Raw genomic sequence first — 20,395 nt, forward strand, 5'->3', positions numbered from 1 at the left:
AAAAATCTTTAAGTCACTCATGTAAATGTTTAGAGAAAAACGAAGAAATTCCTATCTCTTTGATGTCCCTGTGATTTGTTTGGACTTTGAGGTAATAATGGTGGATGATTATAAAAGAATTTCGACGGCCCGTGTCCCGCCAGACTATATAGGCCTAGTCGAAAATAGATTGTTTATACTTTGAACTGGATATATTATGTTAGTTATACGATGTTTATACAGTTCAGAGCGAAACATTTCGTGTCATCGTGTTCACGTTTTGTTCGGTTGCTGTGAAACGGAACTTTTTTTGGTATTTTTTTTTTCTTTATTTTCTTTACAGATACCTTCAGTCTTTACCTCTAGCATTTGTTTGATAGCAAATGAATCATTTCATTCTCTTCCGTTTCTGAGTGACTGTCTTACAGCCCGAAGAACAGAGTCCAATCACTTCAAACACATACATACATACATATAGTCACGTCTTTATCCCTTGCGGGGTAGACAGAGCCAAAAGTCTTGAAGAGACTGGTAGGCCGCGTTCAGCTGTTTGGCTTTATGATAGAATTGAGACCCAAATAGTGACAGGTTGCCAACCCATCGCCTAAAACGATTCTTAAGCTACTTCATTCTTAAGCGGAGAAAAAAGAAAATTGGAATATATATCAAATATAATAAAAAAAATTGTACGTATGGTACCCACGTAGCGTAGGCAAGCACTAAGAAAGTACTGGCATTGTTTCTGAAAATATATTCGGTATTAAATCGTCACATTAACTACTAACCTAGTTCCCTATTCCTGAGCACAAGACGTTTGAAGTATCTGTTACTATTTGGTATTTCGCTCTGTGCCAAAGCCTCTTATGCCAAGACATGGCATTCGTTAGTGTACGCCTTACTACATGATGCTGGAAGTGAGGGGGAAGATCTTGGCAAATGTTCAGGGCATATCGAGTTCAGTTTTGTTTGAGTTCCGTCGCCAAATATATTGAAATGGCCCCGTTTTTACGAGTACGTTGGTGATTTAATGTATGTCTCGATAAATTGTTTAGGTTTGATTGTAACATACATACGTACATGTAATCACGTCTATATCCCTTGCGGGGTAGACAGAGCCAACAGTCTTGAAAAGACTGATAGGCCACGTTCAGCTGTACTGCTATAGATGACGGTATTGTGCTTCAAATAGGGACCGGTTGCTAGCCGATCGCCTTAAAGACGAATCTCAAGTTTATGAACACATCCCTTAATCGCCTTTTACGACATCCATGGGAAAGATTTGGGTGGTCCTGTTTTTTTTTTCTTTTGGTGCCGGGAATCACACGGCACGTTGAAATGTTACGATTTCCTTGAAATTGAAATTTGAATTTTAATGATTGACAACTTACATAGTTGGATACTAAATAAAATTTCATTTTGTTTAATAAAATCCTAAACAACTGACCAGAATGACTTTTTAAAGTTTTAGCTTCGAACAGACCTGACCTCTTACAAAATGCACTTACACAATAAAAGAAAAAGTTCTAAGTAACTAAATACTAAAGCGGCGTACACACGGACGTTTTAGCTTCTTAGCGGTGTTTACATGTTTGTCTTGGTGTTAGCCCACTAATGGGCCCGGTAGCGGTCTCCTTGTTCTAAGTTAAGGCAGGTACACATTGTAGTAAAAGGATTTTTAATAAGTCACGATAATTTAGGTTTGTGTATTTTGAATTAAGAATTTCTTGTCAGTGTTTTATTTGAATTTGTTATAAAAATAATCACTGCTACCGTCTTGATACGAGTATTATGATAATATTTTGCTTAATACAAAATATCTTACATCGGTAAGACAGTAAATACGCTAATTAAAACGGAGATATTCGTATTATGGTATTTGGTACTTTTTTCCTGAAACATTGTCGTACATCTTCTCCTGATTTTTTGCTAATGGTGATTTAAGCAACCTTTTTAAAAAGTGTAGTTTGTTCCGCCGCTTCTTCTACACATGCACTTTGAAATCGGTAGAAGATATAATTAGATTTAAGTGATATGTCGTCAATAAGTGATACCTTGTATTCAATTTTGAAAACAAATCTATTCTATTCTGTTCTGTTTGTATGTCAAAAAAAGTATAGTGTCACATGTACCCACAGCCTTATTTGTATTGCATCCTTTATCTCTTGTGCTAACTCCGACCAATAACGCTTAAGGGCGAACTACCGACACAGGGGTTTCATATATCTAGACCACCTACTTAGTGCCTTAGTAATCTATGGTTATCTATTTTATATCGTCTTTAGAGACTGCTGGCTCTGTCTACCCCGCAAAGGATAGACAGAGGCCGAGGTAGGAATAGAACCTGTTTTAAAAAAATCCTCAGCGATTGTTGTAATAACTCGTTATAAAAACAGACAGGATATACAAACAAAGCAATAGTAAAAACACTCTTTGTCAGCCCTAATGTATCGGTAATCAAAAACCTATTAGGAAGCACTATAAATAGCTGAGCACATAACCACTGCGCTTAATTATCTTTGTATTGATTAGGGGTTCACTATAAATATACATACATACATAGATGACGGCCTCTGTGGCGCAGCGGTAGTACGCTTGTCTGTGACACCGGAGGTCCCGGGTTCGAATCCCGGCCAGGGCATAACGAGAAAAGAACTTTTTCTGATTGGCCTGGGTATTGGATGTTTATCTTTATAAGTATTTATTATAAAATATAATAGTATCGTTGAGTTAGTATCTCGTTACACAAGTCTCGAACGTACTTCGAGGCTAACTCAATCTGTGGTAATTTGTCTCGTATATAGGTATTTATTTATTATTTATTTATCCCGTTTACATACTTACAAACTGAGAGATAGAGTGATCCAATTCTTAAATGCCGGTAACCACACGCCACTATGAATACGTTTTTTTGCTATATCCTCAATAATCAATCTCTTCATTCAAGTTTCTGTTTATCTATTTTTTTTTATTTTTGTCATTGTCATCGGCATTGAAATTTATTGGACTTGATTTTTCTCAGAGCTTCTCTCTAGTGGTAATAAAAAAAAAATAGCCTGCATATTATGTGTCTCTTGAATTTGATCAAAATTTGTTCAATTGTTGTTAACTTTAATTATTATTAATAAAATAAATTTATTTAAATGTAACAAATAATAGAAATTCCTCTTTATTTTATTTATTTATTTACAAGGCAACACAACAGACACTAACTAATAAATAATATACAAGTTTTCTTAATAACTAAAATTGTTCCAACTTACCATCCCAAACGCGTATGCGCAGTTGCTTAAGCTTAAAATTATTTTAAGTTTTATAGAGACAGGCATATTTTTTGTAGGATGTTCCAACAACTGCTTTGTACACCAACTTAATATTTAATAAAATATTTTTATGTTTATCTACATACCTATATTCTAGGTAATTATTACAAACAAAACCTGACAACACACAAGCCTAACTAAAGGAAATCAATAGCAACAGCAACCAATACGTTCACAAAACAAGCGTGTATAAGAGAAACTAATTAACTGATCACGAACACGATTAATGTTATTACACCAAACTGACACGACTATACAACATACACGTAAGGAATTGAGTGTGTTGGTGCCTCGTAAGAACTTCTAAGAAAATAAAGTAAATTGCTTAGATATATTATTATACATACATTACGTACATGAAACCACACCTTTATACAACAGTCTTGAAAAGACTGATAGGCCACGTTCAGCTATTTGGCTCAATGATAGAATTGAGATTCAAATAGTGACAGGTTGCTAGCCCATTGCCTAATAGAAGAATCTAAAGTTTATAAGCTTATTCCTTAGTCGTCTTTTACGATATCCGTGGGAACGAGATGGAGTGGTCCTATTCTTTTTTTGCCGGGAACCACACGACACTATATATTTTTATAAACTGCCGTCTTCAAGCTAAAAAGCGGTTAAATTTTATAAATTCTCAAAATTTATAAAATTTAATGCTTCCAAAGCCATCAAAGCTGTAATTCTGTTTCAATATCTAAAGATTATCTGCAGAATAAAAGAAAGAGGGAGACCGACAAATGTCTAGTCTAGACAAGATATAGTGTCTTGCCAACGGTAGTGTATTATAAGACACGTGAGAGTAAAGAAAAAACATAGTGCGTTTTAATTGCTTCTTAATGTTCAATGACTCTAAAAGGCATCTTTAAGGTGATGAGCTAGCAACAGTCATCAACCGAATCTCTCAAGTCTTTTCGAGAGCGGAATTCATTTTAAGGTAGTTCTTGTATTTTTTTTAAGATTTTACGGCATAGGTGAATGTAAACAATAACTTTCGTTTACAGTTCGGTCTCTGGAGAAAGTGCAAAAGAAAAACCTTTTGTCTTTTCCGAGGTCTCACATATCTTATGTTATCTTTATTTATTTGACGAAATATTCGTATTGAAATCATTAGTTTAACATTCATTCATGTTTTTAATGTCGACAATGTGCATTCGTCCACGATTTACTTTTAAGATATCTATATTTGTATTGTGTTGTTGTTGTTGTTGTGTCCGGTGAAAATTATGCAGTGTAGTTTGTTCCGCCACTTCTTCTACACACGCACGCGGTTTGGAAGCGGAAGTAGTTATAATTAGATTTAAGTAATGTAACGTCAATAAGTGATACCTTGATTCTCCTTTTGAAAAAAAAATCTTAACTATATTTTATGCCAAGTTTCACCAAAATTAGGTAGGTACAGACGTAACAAAAAAACTTACTTTCGCGTTTATATTATTAGTTGGAAAACAAATCTCACAGACAGATCAATGCTTATGATGTCCTTGAAACATCTTTCGTTCAAGAAAAACAATATCAGACCAAAACGGGCATCAAAACACAACTGGGCATATACCCAATTATTAGCACGTCCCTTCTAACTTGTGTAAGTAGAAGTTACTACAACAGGGAACAGGGATAACTGGCCGTATGAACACGGCATTATTTTTTTTTTATTTTCGTCGTGGGAAAGTTATTTTTATTGTTTTAGCTGTTTCTACTTTTGGTGTGCGTCACACGATACATAAATATGCCACAGAACTATGCCTAATTAGACTCGGCCGCTTGGGAGTTCTAAATTTAAAAGTGCAGTTGTATGTTCTTATAAAATATGTCTGGTATATACAAAATGTATAATTATCTATTCTACTAATTCTGTTTTAAATACATATTAATTGATTTCTTTTTAATTAATTATCTCTCACAATAATGCAGTATCGCTTAGAACGAAATTAATTCACTACGGTATACACATTTGGCACTAATTCAAAAGCTACGTTTAATCTTAAACACGAGCATAAATTACACCGAAGGAAATAATTAGTTATTGGCCAAGTAATCCTCATTTGTACAGTCGCCTTGATCTCTAACTATGCAGCATTTAATCTTGTTCCCTTGTTATAGGGGCCAAATTACAATGAATTTGTACATGTCGTTATGCTGCAGTCTGTACAGATAAATTACACAGATACTACAACACGTTTTAGGAATTTAATTCAACTACGTTCGATGTGTTACGTAAGAATAGTACAATGTACTCACCTGGTACAGATATCGTCGAAAGTTTCCAATTAATTTGATTATTTTTTTTATGTATGTGTGCCGTGTGGTTCCCGGGTGAAGTGTGGTTCCCGAGATCAATAAAAAAAAGGAATATGACTGCTTCATCTCGTTCCCATGGATGTCGTAAAAGGCGACTAAGGTATAGGACAATAACCTTGGGATTATTCTTTTAGCAACCGGTCACTATTTGAATCTCAATTCCATCATGAGGCCGTACAGCTGAAAGTGGCGTTTCAGTCTTTTATAGACTGGGATATAGACGTGACTATATGTATGTATGTAAATATATATTTAACTTATTCATTACGAATTGATTAAACACTTAATTGTGTACCGCTCAACGTTTAATACTAGTTAAACATAATGTGCATTATTCTAAGAAAGTTTGCTTCACGAAAATAAAATAGATGGTTACTATGTAAATAAAAACATTAAATTACATGCTAAGTATTACATCTTTCTCTTCATCACCATCTTTTTGCAAGCTTGTCGGTTTAAGGTACTCTTGACCTGACCTTGCTCCAAGATATCACCAACTAACCTAAACCCGTTATTAATTTTCAATTACTCCTAAATCCCAATACTTTTATCTTAAGCTTTACATCAAAACTAAAAGTAAATCGTATACTTACATACATACATACATATAATCACGTCTATATCTCTTGCGGGGTAGACAGAGCCAATAGTCTTGAAAAGACTGATAGGCCACGTTCAGCTGTTTGGCTTTATGATGGAATTGAGATTCAAATTGTGACAGGTTGCTAGCTTATCGCCTAAAAGAAGAATCCCATGTTTATAAGCCTATCCCTTAGTCGCCTTTTACGACATCCATGGGAACGAGATGGAGTGGTCCTATTCTTTTTTTTATTGGTACCGGGAACCACACGGCACGTAAATCGTATACTTAGTGACTCTCATACCCTTATGTCTGTTAAACAGGTACTTGCAAAATATTCCACTAATGATCTCGTGAGAAACCGATCAGAATGGCTTCGTTAAGGGCCCTGAGAGCCCTTGATCATTGTACCCACGTCAGCTCTTGCCCGTCAGGTTTTGAGTACCACCAAAATGTTAATGAGACAATGGTGCACTCTTATTGTAAAGGTATTAAAGACGTGAATGTTAAAATACAATTGTCATTTCAAAATTTGATTGATTTTGTTAACTGTGGTATCTTGTAATTTTTGGTACTCAGTGGTATATTTTTTAAAAATTTTGTTCATATTTAAGGTTTAAGCTACTTTTTTATGTATCATCTTTTTACTAGTTGTCAAACAATTAAGAAAATAATTGTAATTAATAAACAAAGTGTAGATAACATGACTTTAAAAAATCCTATAATTAGGTAACTTGTTAAATATGTGAATTTCTTAGGTTTAATAAAGAAGAATTTAACTGCTTTCACGTAAAGTACTTAATACTTCACGGACTAAACCAAGTTAAGATCTAAGCATAACGTATTTGCAAAGAGGTCTGTGGTCTTACCATTATTTTGCAACGACTCTCATACGCATCAACTTTTCAGCCCATGTCGCCAAGCAAAATAAACCTCTAAATAACAACACCCAAAACTGCATTCGCCATAAAGTCATAATCTTGCAAGTTCGTAAGGAATTACGTTGCAATTTTATAGTAAGGGCCGTGTTTGAGAGCTATCCGACACCTCTTGACCTAAAGGCCCATCTCACCTGGCCTCACTTGGTATTATGCGTGTCTTTTAACACAAATCTTGACAATGCCCCGAGATATAGTGGTAATAGTGAGAAAATCCGCCATAAAATTCATACAAAGACGTGCGATCTTAGTAAATTCATCAAGGATTTATTACTCGTAAAATTTGCATCCAATGATTGTGATTGCATTACTACAGAATTAGATTGTTGTAATTTAAATTTTAACATATATGATAACAGCTTGACTAGTATAATATATTTTTTCTATGTTAATAAAGTATAATTACTATCAAATAATGCTATCAATCTCAAAAACGATTTGGCCCAAATGCCCGATCTGAAAGCATCACATAATGAACTTTAAACTTTATAAACTAGAATAACAACGTAGCTTAAAGGCGGTATATCCAATTCGAGCGATAAAAAATAAATTAAAATAAATTTGTTCAAGAGTGAGTTGGTCATAAAGTGTGAGGCCATGATCTACATCGTGCAAGGAAACGTAAGCTATTGTCTATTACTTTAGCTGCTATCATAAATTGGCATGAAATTTTTCGTACACCGTTCATTGCGTAATAAGGTTTTTATATGACAGATGAAATCAAAATGTGTGCAAACTTCAATTATGTTCCAACGCGAGATGAAAAAGTAAAGAATGAAGACTACAATAAGTTTTGGTTACTCTACTGGTGAAAAATATCAGAGATATAAAATAGTCAGAATATAGAAAATAAAGCGAAAATATTTTAATAACATTTAACATAATTATTCTGACATGGAATCTAGAATCTTCTTAGAATTAATTCAAGTTTTAGACTGGTTGTGAAATAAGATCGACGATACTGAACCCTAATAAATTGAAGATGATATCAATAGCGCCCATTGTGATTCAGCCGAGAGCATCTAATTGAGGTGGCTTTGTTATTCAAAATGAGGTGTTAGCTCTTCTATTAAGTAGTGAAGTTGAAAAGATGGGTTGAATACATAGGACGTATAAACTATTATCAAAAAAGAAGGATCTTAATTAAGATTAGGTACTTTCATGGTCTTCAATTATATTTGATTAGTGTGACTTCTATTCTATCATAATTCTATCATTAAGCCAAACAGCTGAACGTGGCCTATTAGTCTTTTTAAGACTGTCGGCCCTGTCTACCCCGCAAAGGATATAGATGTATGTATGGATGTATGACTTCTTTACTTCTTATACGATTAAAATTTCATAAAAATGTTTTCTTTGTTACAGATAAACTTCAATAAAATTGCGTATGGCCGAAAGATACAACAAGAGTCCTACGGAGGCGTCACCGTACGCTTTTTGGACATACAAAAATGTTTGGTTCAACAATTCTCGTCAAAGCAATCAGAAATCGAAAAATGTTTTAAAAGATAAGCGTCACATCACACAAAAAAATGTTCATAACACAAATATCAAATCATTTAACTACGAAAGTGATAATAAAAATGTTATAGCAAAAGAATTGCCTGAAATAGAAGCAAATAATTACAATGAAGATGAAGAAGTCAGGAAAGACGTGTGGAGTGACATCGACGATGACGAATACATAGCAGATTTAATAAAATTACGGACTACAAATGAAGTGAACCGTGATAAACGTGATACTAGTGATATCAGTGGTAGGGTTGTGAGTAGTGATAAGGTAGATTATAACGACATGTGGGAAATAGAGCCCACGGACTTGGAGTGTGACTGTTTGGGGCCTCCTCCGGAATTCCTGCTGCCTCCACCACCGCGGCCGCCATTCCTGCAATCAGAGTATTATTGTGGTGACGACCCAATACCTGATTTGGAGACGTGCGACACTGAACCAGTAAGTTTTTTACTTGTACGAGTATATTTTCGTTATTTTAAAGAGTAATTGAGTAAAAGGTTTTTATTAATTGTTGACTCTCGATTTTGCGTTAAATTGTCATTATGTTAATCATTTGCATGCTATTTAATTTAAAGCTCTAATTCTGTCGTTTTCTGTAGTTTATGGCACAAATTGACTTTAATAAAAATTAGAGCAATAACGTTTGGAATTATACATTTTATCACTACCCCTATATTATATTCTTTTCTGTCATCTTTGTTCTTATCTTTAGCAGAATTACTTCTGATCATTAATTATACAGACCCTATTACTTCCGCACATACTAGTTCTAACTTCTAAAATGCAAGTTACGTAACTTTACCATTCCTAAAATATTCAAGATCGTTTATACCGTTGTTAGGGTACGCTGGTTAACCAGATGTGAAGATAAGTCCCGTCATTAACACAGCTTCATTAAAGCCCGCATTTGTCAAATATTTACTAAGACTGATAACGCCCTTAGACTTGTTACGTAGACGAAATTGTAAATACGGTTATGATCGTAATCTGATTATAATTATAAATTTTCCACGGACAGGTTTTTGAAGGAATTTGTGTTATAACGCGATAATAATTTATTTAATTAGTTCAGGGTCTGAGACGTGTTTTTTGGAGTTTGACATGGCGTTTAAAATCTGTAGATGATCGGAGCTGTCAAACAAATGCTATATTTGAATTAAAAGCCGAAAAAATATATTGTAAAAATATACTCTTTCTAAAAGATGGTGACAATTAATTATCTGAAAAGTTATAATAACAGAGTAACTAGGAAAAATTGTGTGTATAATGGTCAGGATTCAAAGCGCAGCATCAAGTTCTATAAACTGGGCTAGTTTCCTTCATTTACATCGTTACAAAGTTCAAACAAGAGTCTCTCCATGTGATTAACTGACTTAACCATACCTGAATCGTGGTTATTAGTCATAGGAAAATCCTGAATTTGTCACAATAAGGACGCAACTGGTTCAAAAAGGTGTAAATCTTAGAATTCAATTTCTTCAGAACAATTTAATCTATGATCCCTTTCACGAAAATCAATATTGGCAATATAGCCCTGAAGCTTCATTGTCTGTAAATAGATCGGTTTATTGAACCGAATATTCAATTTCCAATAAATTATTAACTTCAATATTAAATTTCTAAATGTGTTCTTTGTGTAAATTAGAAATGATCAAAACCAAACAACAAACCAACCAAATGATCAAAATACATATAATTATTTTATAACTTACCATGTGTAGATAGCGTATTTGTAGAAATTTGCCGTTGCAACTTAAATTTATATCTCTTTCTTTGATTGAAATAATACGGTCGGTTTTTTTTTAATTTGAGTGTGTTAAACCTCTAGACCTCAAATCTGTCTGATGGTAAGCACGATGAAGTCTAAGGTAATGCATACTCAAATAATAAGTAGATATTTTTCTTTTACTCGCCATGAAAATCCTTAAGTGTTAGATATTGGGCGACAAAAACGCGGGAGAGAATGCTTCCAATACTTGTCCTTCAGATTGGACCATATTAAATATTGTCAAACTTTAATACGTTGTCCACTGTACAAAAGAAAGGTTGTCATAAAGACGCATACCGGGTGTTCACTATTCTTTACTTTGTACAAAATGAATCTTACGAAATTTCTCTTTACCAACCAAATTTACCTCCACTGTTGGCTCTCGTTCCGTCCACCGACTGTGTGTTTGTCTTGTACAACTCACCGGATGAATAGTGGCGTAATCCGTATTCAAATGTTATCTCGTTCAAGTTTTGTGTTTTTCAAGTTGTTTACTTAATAATTCATCTGACTTTACAACGTTATGTCGTTCTGTAGATTTTTCCCATATAACAATAGTATTTTATTACAAGTTAAAAGTTTATTTATAAGAAGAATTCACAGAGCGTGTATAAGTAGTAGGTGTAAAATATTTTTGATTTCAGGTTTACTCTTGGTTTCGAAATAAAATTAAATAATCAAATTTCTGTTTCGTATCCCAGTAAAAATAATGTCGTAAAAAAAAACGAAAAAACACACAGAATTAAGTTAAGCAATTAGAGCAGAGTATCTCAAAACTTGCTTACATTTTGCTTTTTTAAAGTCTTGCGCATTCTTAAACAAAAGACGGTCAATTTTACTTAATTGCAATTACGCAAGGAGGTAGACATGAATGCTTTTTAAATATTTACAAAGTATTCGTGTTCATTATTCATGTTATAATGGTTAAGTAGTGGGTGGTCCCTCTGTTTTTGCCAATATTCTGAGCCAACGCTATCTTTACACGTTTAATATTTTTGTTAAATAGCTCAAGCAGATTTTACTTAAAAGGAGGCATCTAATAGTAGCTACATTTTGTTAGAAATTAGGTACCTAATAAACATTATTTTGTTCCTTTTTTTATTTAGTTGGGCCATCAGATTTCTTAATACGCTCAATATTAATTTTATATAATTTTGATAGCTCAGTTTGTTGTGGGTGGTTAACTTTTACATTTCTCTTAAAAAGTTAATTTTTTTTTTCAGATTATTTGAATACTATTTAAAAAGCCACCTAGTGTGTGACCACTAATAAAATCGTCGATGTAGGTAATCGATAAACACTTGAATCAAACGTGAATCATAAACAAATTCACCATAAAATTACCTTTTGTTGTTTTTAACGAGCGAATAATCTCGTTTTGGAATTCTGCGGTTTTGCCGAAGAACTTATTGATTAAGACGTTAAGACGACACCTACTGGATTCGAGGAATTATCGGGTGGTCCAACAAAATTATTGAGCAGTTAACGATGTGGTGATGATGCGTCATCGATTTTATTGGGAAGTTATTAATGTTGGATTAATAAGGTGTTTAGGATCAGTAAAAATATGGAGTGATAAATACACCGCAGCAACTTTTTTAATCTTTATAGTAGCAAATGGACTAGAGCGTTGGTGGCCAAATCGGTAAGGTGCCCGATTAAAAGGCCGAAAAAATCCTGACTCACCCAATCCAGGATCCATGGTCAAAGGCATACCCCGAGCTCCTCTCCAGAGTGGTGAGGATTCAACCGAGACTACAGGAGCCAGGAGGAAGAATAAGTAGCAAGTGGACTAAATGCCTTGAATTTTTAAACCAATGGTCAGCTTTTTTATCAATCATATAACAATAAAAGATTCCTTACTGCTGCCTGCTTAATGGTGCCACAAACTAACATACATACATATCATACATAGTAGACACGCAAATAAATCCAGTGGTTACGGATCTGCAATGCATACGCTAACTTCAGTTTTATAATATAAGTAATTAACTGTTTCATCAAAATATTTGCCCAAAACAAATAAAATAATTAATTACGAGCATTTCAAACAGAATTCACAAAATATTTCCCTAGGGTAAACCCAACATGCTTACGCAAAAATAGAACTAATTACATTACTTTTAATGACTTATTTGCTTTAACCTAGTTTTGCTGACCGCTTGTATATATAGGATAAGAAGTATTTATGTAATAATTAGTTAAATAAATTGGTGATTTGGTACGAAAACAAATGCTTGTGTATCATTTTATCTATGGGCCTGTTAAGAGTTGAGTATATTATATTCAGTCTTTCATCAATGCGTTGACCTAGTTCCACCTTTAGATGCTATGTCCTGAAGCTTGAGATCACCTTCTTCCTGGTCTTTGGGATCCTCAATTTTGGGTGCATGCTTGTTCATCACACGCATGTCATCTCTGACAGTGTAAAGAGTTTCTTTTCATGTTTTATCTTTTAATTTTTAGCTTGAAAGCGTGATGTTAAATATGTGTTGTGTTGTTGAGCAATTTCCCATTTTGGTCCTACCAAAACCCCTTTTGCATTTGTTTCTTTATCATATGTGTAAAATCGCCTTAGTCAATGAATATTATGATGAGCAATTTAAATTCTTAATTCAACAATAAACAAAACTAATATTCATGTTTCTTTCTCGATTCTGTCAAACCACAATAACCATGTTCTAATCTACATATTGAACATGAATGACAGACCACAAAGTCGAACTATATGCGCATAATTATCGAAAGAGCCACGTCATCTTCTACAATTAAGCGAACAAACATAAAACGTATTGTCTTTGAGAACTTACTAACATAATATTATGAGTATCATTGTTTGAAATAGAATTACGCCTTCAAAGTAGGTAAATATTAAAGTTAGTCTACTTGAGGAAGCACGAGTTACGAGACAACCCTTTCCATATTACGAGTTGGTTAACTTTTTATTGCTTCTAACATGTTTATGTTAGTCGATTTCAATATATAAAAGAAAAGATACTTTACCATGAAACTAAATCACTTAACTACGAGTAACAATATCCGTCAAAACCTAACCTCTTTTTGAAACACCTAGTAAATTTTGACAAAATGGCGCACAAAGACAGGATGTAAGTACTTCTTTTTCTTGATTTTCTCATGGAAATGAATCCCCGCCTCATACTCGGGACCTTCTCGGGCTAAAAGATATATAGAAACGCACTCAAATTTTTCAAAAAAAAATGTGTAGATCTGAAATGTATGAAAGAAGATGAAGGGGTAAAGGTCATAATTTAAATATTAAGTATATTTAAGAAAAAGAAAAGTGCATTCATTTTAATTTAAGTTTTATTTACTTTTTGTTTATTATCGAAAGACGTTTTATTAATTAAAGATACGCATTGACAAATCGGCTACCGTCCCAAGATGGGCATTTGATAAAGCTCACTGAGGGATGCCATGAGTAAATACAGAACGCTGGAGGATAATCTCCAGCATCGGCGGAGCGGAGTGGTGTGTTGTTATTGTCAAGCGAATGATTGATTTGTGTGTGTTGGAATAAAGAACGTTTTACGAATTTGTGTTTTACAACGCATTTACATAACATTTTTATCTTTTTAATCCTTAGTATATGGTTTTAACTATCATCTCTATAATTCAGTATGTATTTAACATTTATTTAAAAATTATTCTTAATTTGTTGATATTCGTTATTTTTTTAAGATTGTTACTTGTAAAGTAATTCCATGGATTTCTTTTCTCTTATTTGTTTATTTTCAATAATATATAAGAACGACAACATAATTTAAAACTTTCCTTTGTTCGTTATTCATTTGTTTTCTTAAATATATTAAATCGTATAAAACTTATAATACTAAATTAATTTCAGCTTATATTTCTAAACACCAGGGAAAGTCCGATCAAGTGAAAGACTATAACCAAGTCAGATTACTAATTAGAAGTAAGATTCAGAGACAGGTGCATGCCTCGTCTTGTAAAGGAATAGTCCCGTCTTTATAAGCCTTTCTCTTCTATCAAGCACCCACAAAGTATATTCATTCACGTCAAGGGCGCACGTATATTGTTGTTTTGAGATTTTTTCATGCGATTGCCTGATCCCTCGAGATATCCCGATAACTTTGGGCACCGATGACGGATTTCTTTAAAGATACTGCCACGTTTTGACAAATTGAAGTCCCTTTTTCAGACTTAATGCGTGCGGCCTGCGCTTAGATGCTATCGTTTTATAAAAAGTGAACAGTCTCGGCTCATGGCTGAGAGACTGGGTTGGTCAATTTTTATGTTGAGTCTGATCGATCAAGATCAGAGATGAATCATAGAACATTAATAGCAAAATTTTGATTTTAAAAAATTATCAGATCATCGCTTTAAATAATTCAAAGCCGAATGCATCAATTAAGTTTCGGTTTAACTTTAAATGTGGCTGAAAAAACAGTTAATAGATAGTTTTATTTATGGAATTCTTAAAGCTATATGTGATGTATTTGTAAAAAAAAAATATGATAAGTCCTCATTTCAAATATCTCCATATATGCAGTAACTTTTTCTATGTCTGTAATAAATTGGGTTTATTAATTCATTCTTGTCGTTATCGCTACATCAAGTAGCATGTTACCGTTAATATTAAGCTACGCGTGTGGTCTAACATTGGTCACAGTTTGCTTATGATGAACTAGCTCAAGTTTGTCTGTTTGTACAAGTGCATTTATTTATTAGTGCATTTATTTATTACCATAATTTTGGTACCAAAGTCATATTTGGGACAGTAGTAATGTGCTTGCTTATAAGGTTACTAGCAAATAAGCAGCAAACAACATAATATGAATAATCTTTTTTCCTGCTATTAACCATTATCATATATAAAGTTATTCTTATCGTCATTACTATGTCTGACTAATTTTTTGCCCAGGACTTCGCTCCCATCGGGCATTCGAGAAAATTTGCCTCTTACGCCCAATAGTAGCGTTTCAAGTAGTTTTTGAGTTTATTTATTTCACACATATTTTTTGATGACAACAGACATAGACAGTATGTATTGTTATATTAGGAAAATCACTAGAACATATTACATTTTCTATGTTTCAGATATTTGCTCCGATTAAAATTTAATTAGTTAACACCCCAAGCAGGATAAAAACTAAAAATATGAATGGCATAATAACGTGTTAGTGCATAAAGAGGAAAAAAGCATAAATAACAAGTCACGAAATGATATCACAACACAAAAATTAAACTGATGCGATAACGGCTCCACCCCTAATGAAAATGCATGCAACGGAACAATACTGTTTATTACTTTATCCAAATCGATCTAACTCCGTGTTGATAAAGAACCATTTTATTTTGACCCATTGCAGTATTATACCTGAATAATCTCTATTGTGTAAACATTCAAATAGTTAAAATATTTAATCAATCAAATCTGTGTTTGATCCGTATTGTACATATATTATATTTGGAACAAAAAAGTATATATAAATAAATAAAATAAACCGGTTAACACCTAAGTAGTATCCATTACTGTGGATGTCCTTTATTATTTTAACCAAACATTTTAAATTGAAAGTAAACAATATTTTTTGAGTTTCTGAAAGTATTTGATGTAATTATTGTTGGTAAAAATCATAGACATGAATGACAATGAAGATGCAATATAATTTTCGAGTAAGTTAAAAGAAACCGGATAATAGTCACATGTTTTTGTCAAAAAGCCTAACAAATTCATTTATCTACGCACGACAGACCTCGCAAGTTTGGTCCACCCATCGGTTATCATAAAATCTATGTGGGGGTAAATGTTTTCCGTAATAAAAACATTTATTCAGAAAACCACGCAATTAGTCGGGGAAGTAAAAGGAATGGAGTTATTATTTGTGTTAATTGGAAAGATGCTATCGAATTAAGGCGTGTGCATGTGGGGTGATATGATGAAGTAACCGTCATTAGGTAGTTAGATGATATAGTACTGGGTTCAGAATATTTTTGTCGAATACATATATGTAAGTTTATGTATTTTATTTATTTTAACTCTATTGCACATAATATTATATACGATATGAAATACAGTATCTATTACTCCTTATTTGTTAAATATTGATTCTCGTATTTTCGGTTTTAATAGGAGAATTAAATTCATTGTGCAAATTCATTTTGCTATTGAATATTATATTTGAAAATTCATGATTGAAATTTTAGTCAATTCCTTGAATTCTGTCTTTTTGGGACATAGAAAAATAATATAATTAATTATCTCAATCAGGTTATAAGAATGTAAGTTTGCGCGGTATGCTGTACATTTGTGGGTTTAATATTTTGAGGTTAATTTTCTCCTAAATTTAAATCTTTATTAACAAATCTTTAAACATCTGGTTACAAAGCATAACATTAAGGAAGAAATAAACGGAGTCAGAATGTAATATTTCGCGTTCCGTAAATATTTTATGATCGGAACAACTGCCCCGATTCACGGGTGCAGCATTACAAAATATTTTGTCGTTATTAATATATAGAAACAGTTCATTACATGGCTATTGAATTTAAATGATAAAACTGATGATATCATACAGTTTATTTTTATTTTGTCTCAAATTCTCAGAAATATAAAATCGTCTAAGAGTCTATCTAAACCAATATTAGAGCAAATTGTACAAAAGAATCAAACTGAATTCCTCCAAATAAAATTACTAGCGAATCTACCTTGGCAATACGTGAGCTTTCCACCTTCCTTTTATACTTCTGAGGGACGAAGAAAAAAATAAAAATAATGCAGGCACTTAGAGGGTCGCACAAGCCAAGGGGAAGTAGAAAAAATGCCTTTTGTGTTAGAATGACCTTTTTTTCTCAACCATATATCAGTCGCGTGACGCCCATTGCACGAAAATATTAATATATAAACACTTTCGACCCCCAAACGCACACCTTGCGCCCCCGACCAAAATTACACCGTAATTATTACAATATGGCGCATGTGTTGAATTACGGAAAGAAAAGAAAATTATATTAAAGCCGCAGACGACATTTTGAATTCAGCATGGCGTAATGTAGGATAAACTACTTTTGAGATTATACGAAAAGTTAATTTAGTTAATGCTCCGGTTGAAATGATATTTTTAGATTCAGTTATTACAGTAAAATGGGAGTTTTATGCGGGCGGTTTTAGTAACATTGTTACAGAAATATTATTGAAGTTTGGTTTTGCTATATTTAGGGCTTTGGAAAGGTAATAATATAAATGTATTAAGTGTATTCCTTTTTATGAACAAAAATATGTTACAGAAAAATATAAATATGTATTAACATCAATAAGCTGAAGTTTAACATAACAGACGTTTCTATGATATTATTTATTGCTTTATTGGTATAAGTTATAAAAAAAAATTTATTCCTTTCATAAGGACTATTTATCTTTAGTCTAGATAAACACATCTTGAACTTATAAAGCACATGTAGATAAAAGTAGCGTTCGCATCTGTTATATAAAACATATCTCATCAGTAATACTAATACTATGCTACAGAAACTGTCAAAACAGAAAACTCAAGCACAATACTACAATATTTCTCGTACAATAAACGGTAGGAACAATATCATGAATGTAAAAGCAGTAACGCAGTTATTAATTGAAATTGTTTCGACTGTACTCTGAGTAATGATCCGAGAAATCCTTAGCATCAGCCAAATTGCCAGCATATTTGGCAAGGCAAACATTATTCGGTATACAGGAATTAGGGATTGTTCTTTCTATCCAAACTTTGGAATTTATCCAAGTATCCCTGGATTGGGCACTCAGATCATTGGTCCACTTTTTTTATTTATATTTATCAGCAAAAATATCATAAACATTTTTTTTTGTAAATAAGTGTGGATTGTTACTTAACTCTTGACATAAGATACCAAATGTGTGCATGTTAAATGTGATTTAATTGTTTAACCTGCTTAATTATCTTATGTCTACGCCTTTTTAGGTTATCTACCAAGAATACATACTCTGTTAGAGTTTGTATGACGATAATAAAAATTTCTTAGTCGTCATCGTGAAGTTAGCCTGCTTTTCGTAGAAATTCTTTCATTCTGATTTCTTTAGTGTTCTTAATAGCAATATTATTTTAGAGCTTGGGATCTATTTATATAAATAGATGATTTGACTGAGAGGAGAGATATCTGGTTCTTACATACAGCCATTATAGAGACTAGATAAAAATATATCAGAAACAAACCCGCGGTATATTTATTGATGTATTTTAATACAGTCTTTTTTAAGTTGTCTCTTATGACATCCATTAATAGTTGTGGAGTGAGTAGGAAGAACTGCTCGGCTTAAATTTACATGTTCTTTTCAATTTATATCGACTCCATGATATCAATGTTTTTTAATTTAATAGCACCTCTCTTAACGTTTCCTTCTCTTTCTTATTACAGAAGATAGACGCATACAATCACAGCGGGCCGTCGCTCCAGACTTCAGCTGTGATCGCCCTCTGCTCCATCGTCCTGGTCCTTGGAGTCCTTATTGGTGCAATTCTCGTTTGGAAGTAAGTGTAATTTATTACCTATAAGTTCGTTTCCAGACACAGGTCCATTTTTGTCGAAACATCATACAAATGCAAGGCTTCCTTCAATATGTAAAAAGAAAAATAAGCGACAATTATTTTTGGGTTCAATTATAAAATTTTAATGATATTAATGATCAAAAATTGAATCACTTTTACTTATTACTACTGCGTACAATTGAATGTAGAACTGAAGCCGCAAGCATTTTTTTATTGTCACTCAAAATCAAATTCTCTGATTCCTTTAAAACATTCTCATTATATAAATCAGTTCTCAACACATCAAGCTCCAGGAGATTAGTACAGTCAAAATAACACGAATTAGCAACGTGATCCCGGGACGTGATGGCAGTCTAATCGGCGTAAAACCATCCTCACATGGCGCGCAATGGCCCGAGAAAGTTGATTAGAGTAGCTGTCACCTATTCGAGATTTAATTCTGAGCCTCAAAATTTGTGGGCTAAGTGTAGGGTTTGAGCGGATTTGAGCCTTCTTTTAATAAGTTAAATTTACTTTGTTAAAAATACGAAATTAATAATATTTGTTGTCAAAATTTTATAAATATTGTCGTTAGTAATTATATTAATATTTATTCAGTAAATGAAATAATATAAATATATAAACTTTGAAACTAATATTAAAAAGCATTTTTACACTTTTCACAAGTTCATAATTTAAAATAAAGTCTCGTCTATAATCTAATATTTATTTATTAACCGTTCAAACTAAAGTCAACTTCATTTAGATTATCTGTACTATTTGGTAATGGTGAACGATGAGTCTGCAAAGTTTTGCATCCCTAGAGAGCCTTCCATTAAACAGCTTAAAAATGTACAGTTTCATGAAAATTGTAAAAAAAAAATATATTACTAACGAAATGAATAACTTTAGTTATTTTTTATTTGAGTAGAATAGTGGATATAAAATAATAAAGACGTCATTACACTGAAGAATAGTTTTAAACGTAACTTCCATATCCTATATCCCTAACTATTCCATCAATAAATAAATAATTTTATATATACCAAATAAATCTCAAGAAAATCATATTTCTTATAATAAAAACCTGTAGGTATGGCTTTATGAACAAAACCTTATTTTTTTTTTCAAAAAATTTCACTCTGTTAGGACCCGATTTCATTAAAAAAATACGCTTGCTCTTATCGCCTACACCATAGAGTGTGGAATAATTAGACATGTCACAATATACGTGTCATCGAGTAACACTCGGTTTGACGTCGTCGGATTTAGAAGCGGCATATCTCGTGATAAGTAGCCGGCGAAGAATATTATTGTAGTAATTACCCGTGAAAATTGTTGTGTTCGGCTTATTGTATTTATATGAATATGTGCCTTGAATGGTAGGTAGCCATAGTTTGATTAATTTAACTAATTGATTATTTGAAAAGTTAATTTTTTATGATTTAATTTGAATAATATTAACAATACC

General features: G+C 32.8%; 1 protein-coding gene across 4 annotated transcripts in view; it reads left to right on the top strand.

Moving 5' to 3' along the window:
- LOC106136254 (uncharacterized) overlaps positions 1–20,395 on the top strand; it is a 166,871-nt gene that overhangs the window by 128,964 nt on the left and 17,512 nt on the right. For all 4 annotated transcript variants that reach the window (XM_060949195.1, XM_013336741.2, XM_060949194.1 and 1 more), the window contains 2 exons: positions 8,484–9,069; positions 18,815–18,927. In XM_060949195.1, coding sequence (XP_060805178.1) covers positions 8,506–9,069; positions 18,815–18,927 — 677 coding nt within the window. In that variant the 5' untranslated portion in view covers positions 8,484–8,505. The remainder of the gene's footprint in view (positions 1–8,483; positions 9,070–18,814; positions 18,928–20,395) is intronic.

The sequence above is a fragment of the Amyelois transitella genome, chromosome 18 (genome assembly GCF_032362555.1).
Source record: "Amyelois transitella isolate CPQ chromosome 18, ilAmyTran1.1, whole genome shotgun sequence".
In the NCBI taxonomy this organism is placed as follows: domain Eukaryota; kingdom Metazoa; phylum Arthropoda; class Insecta; order Lepidoptera; family Pyralidae; genus Amyelois; species Amyelois transitella.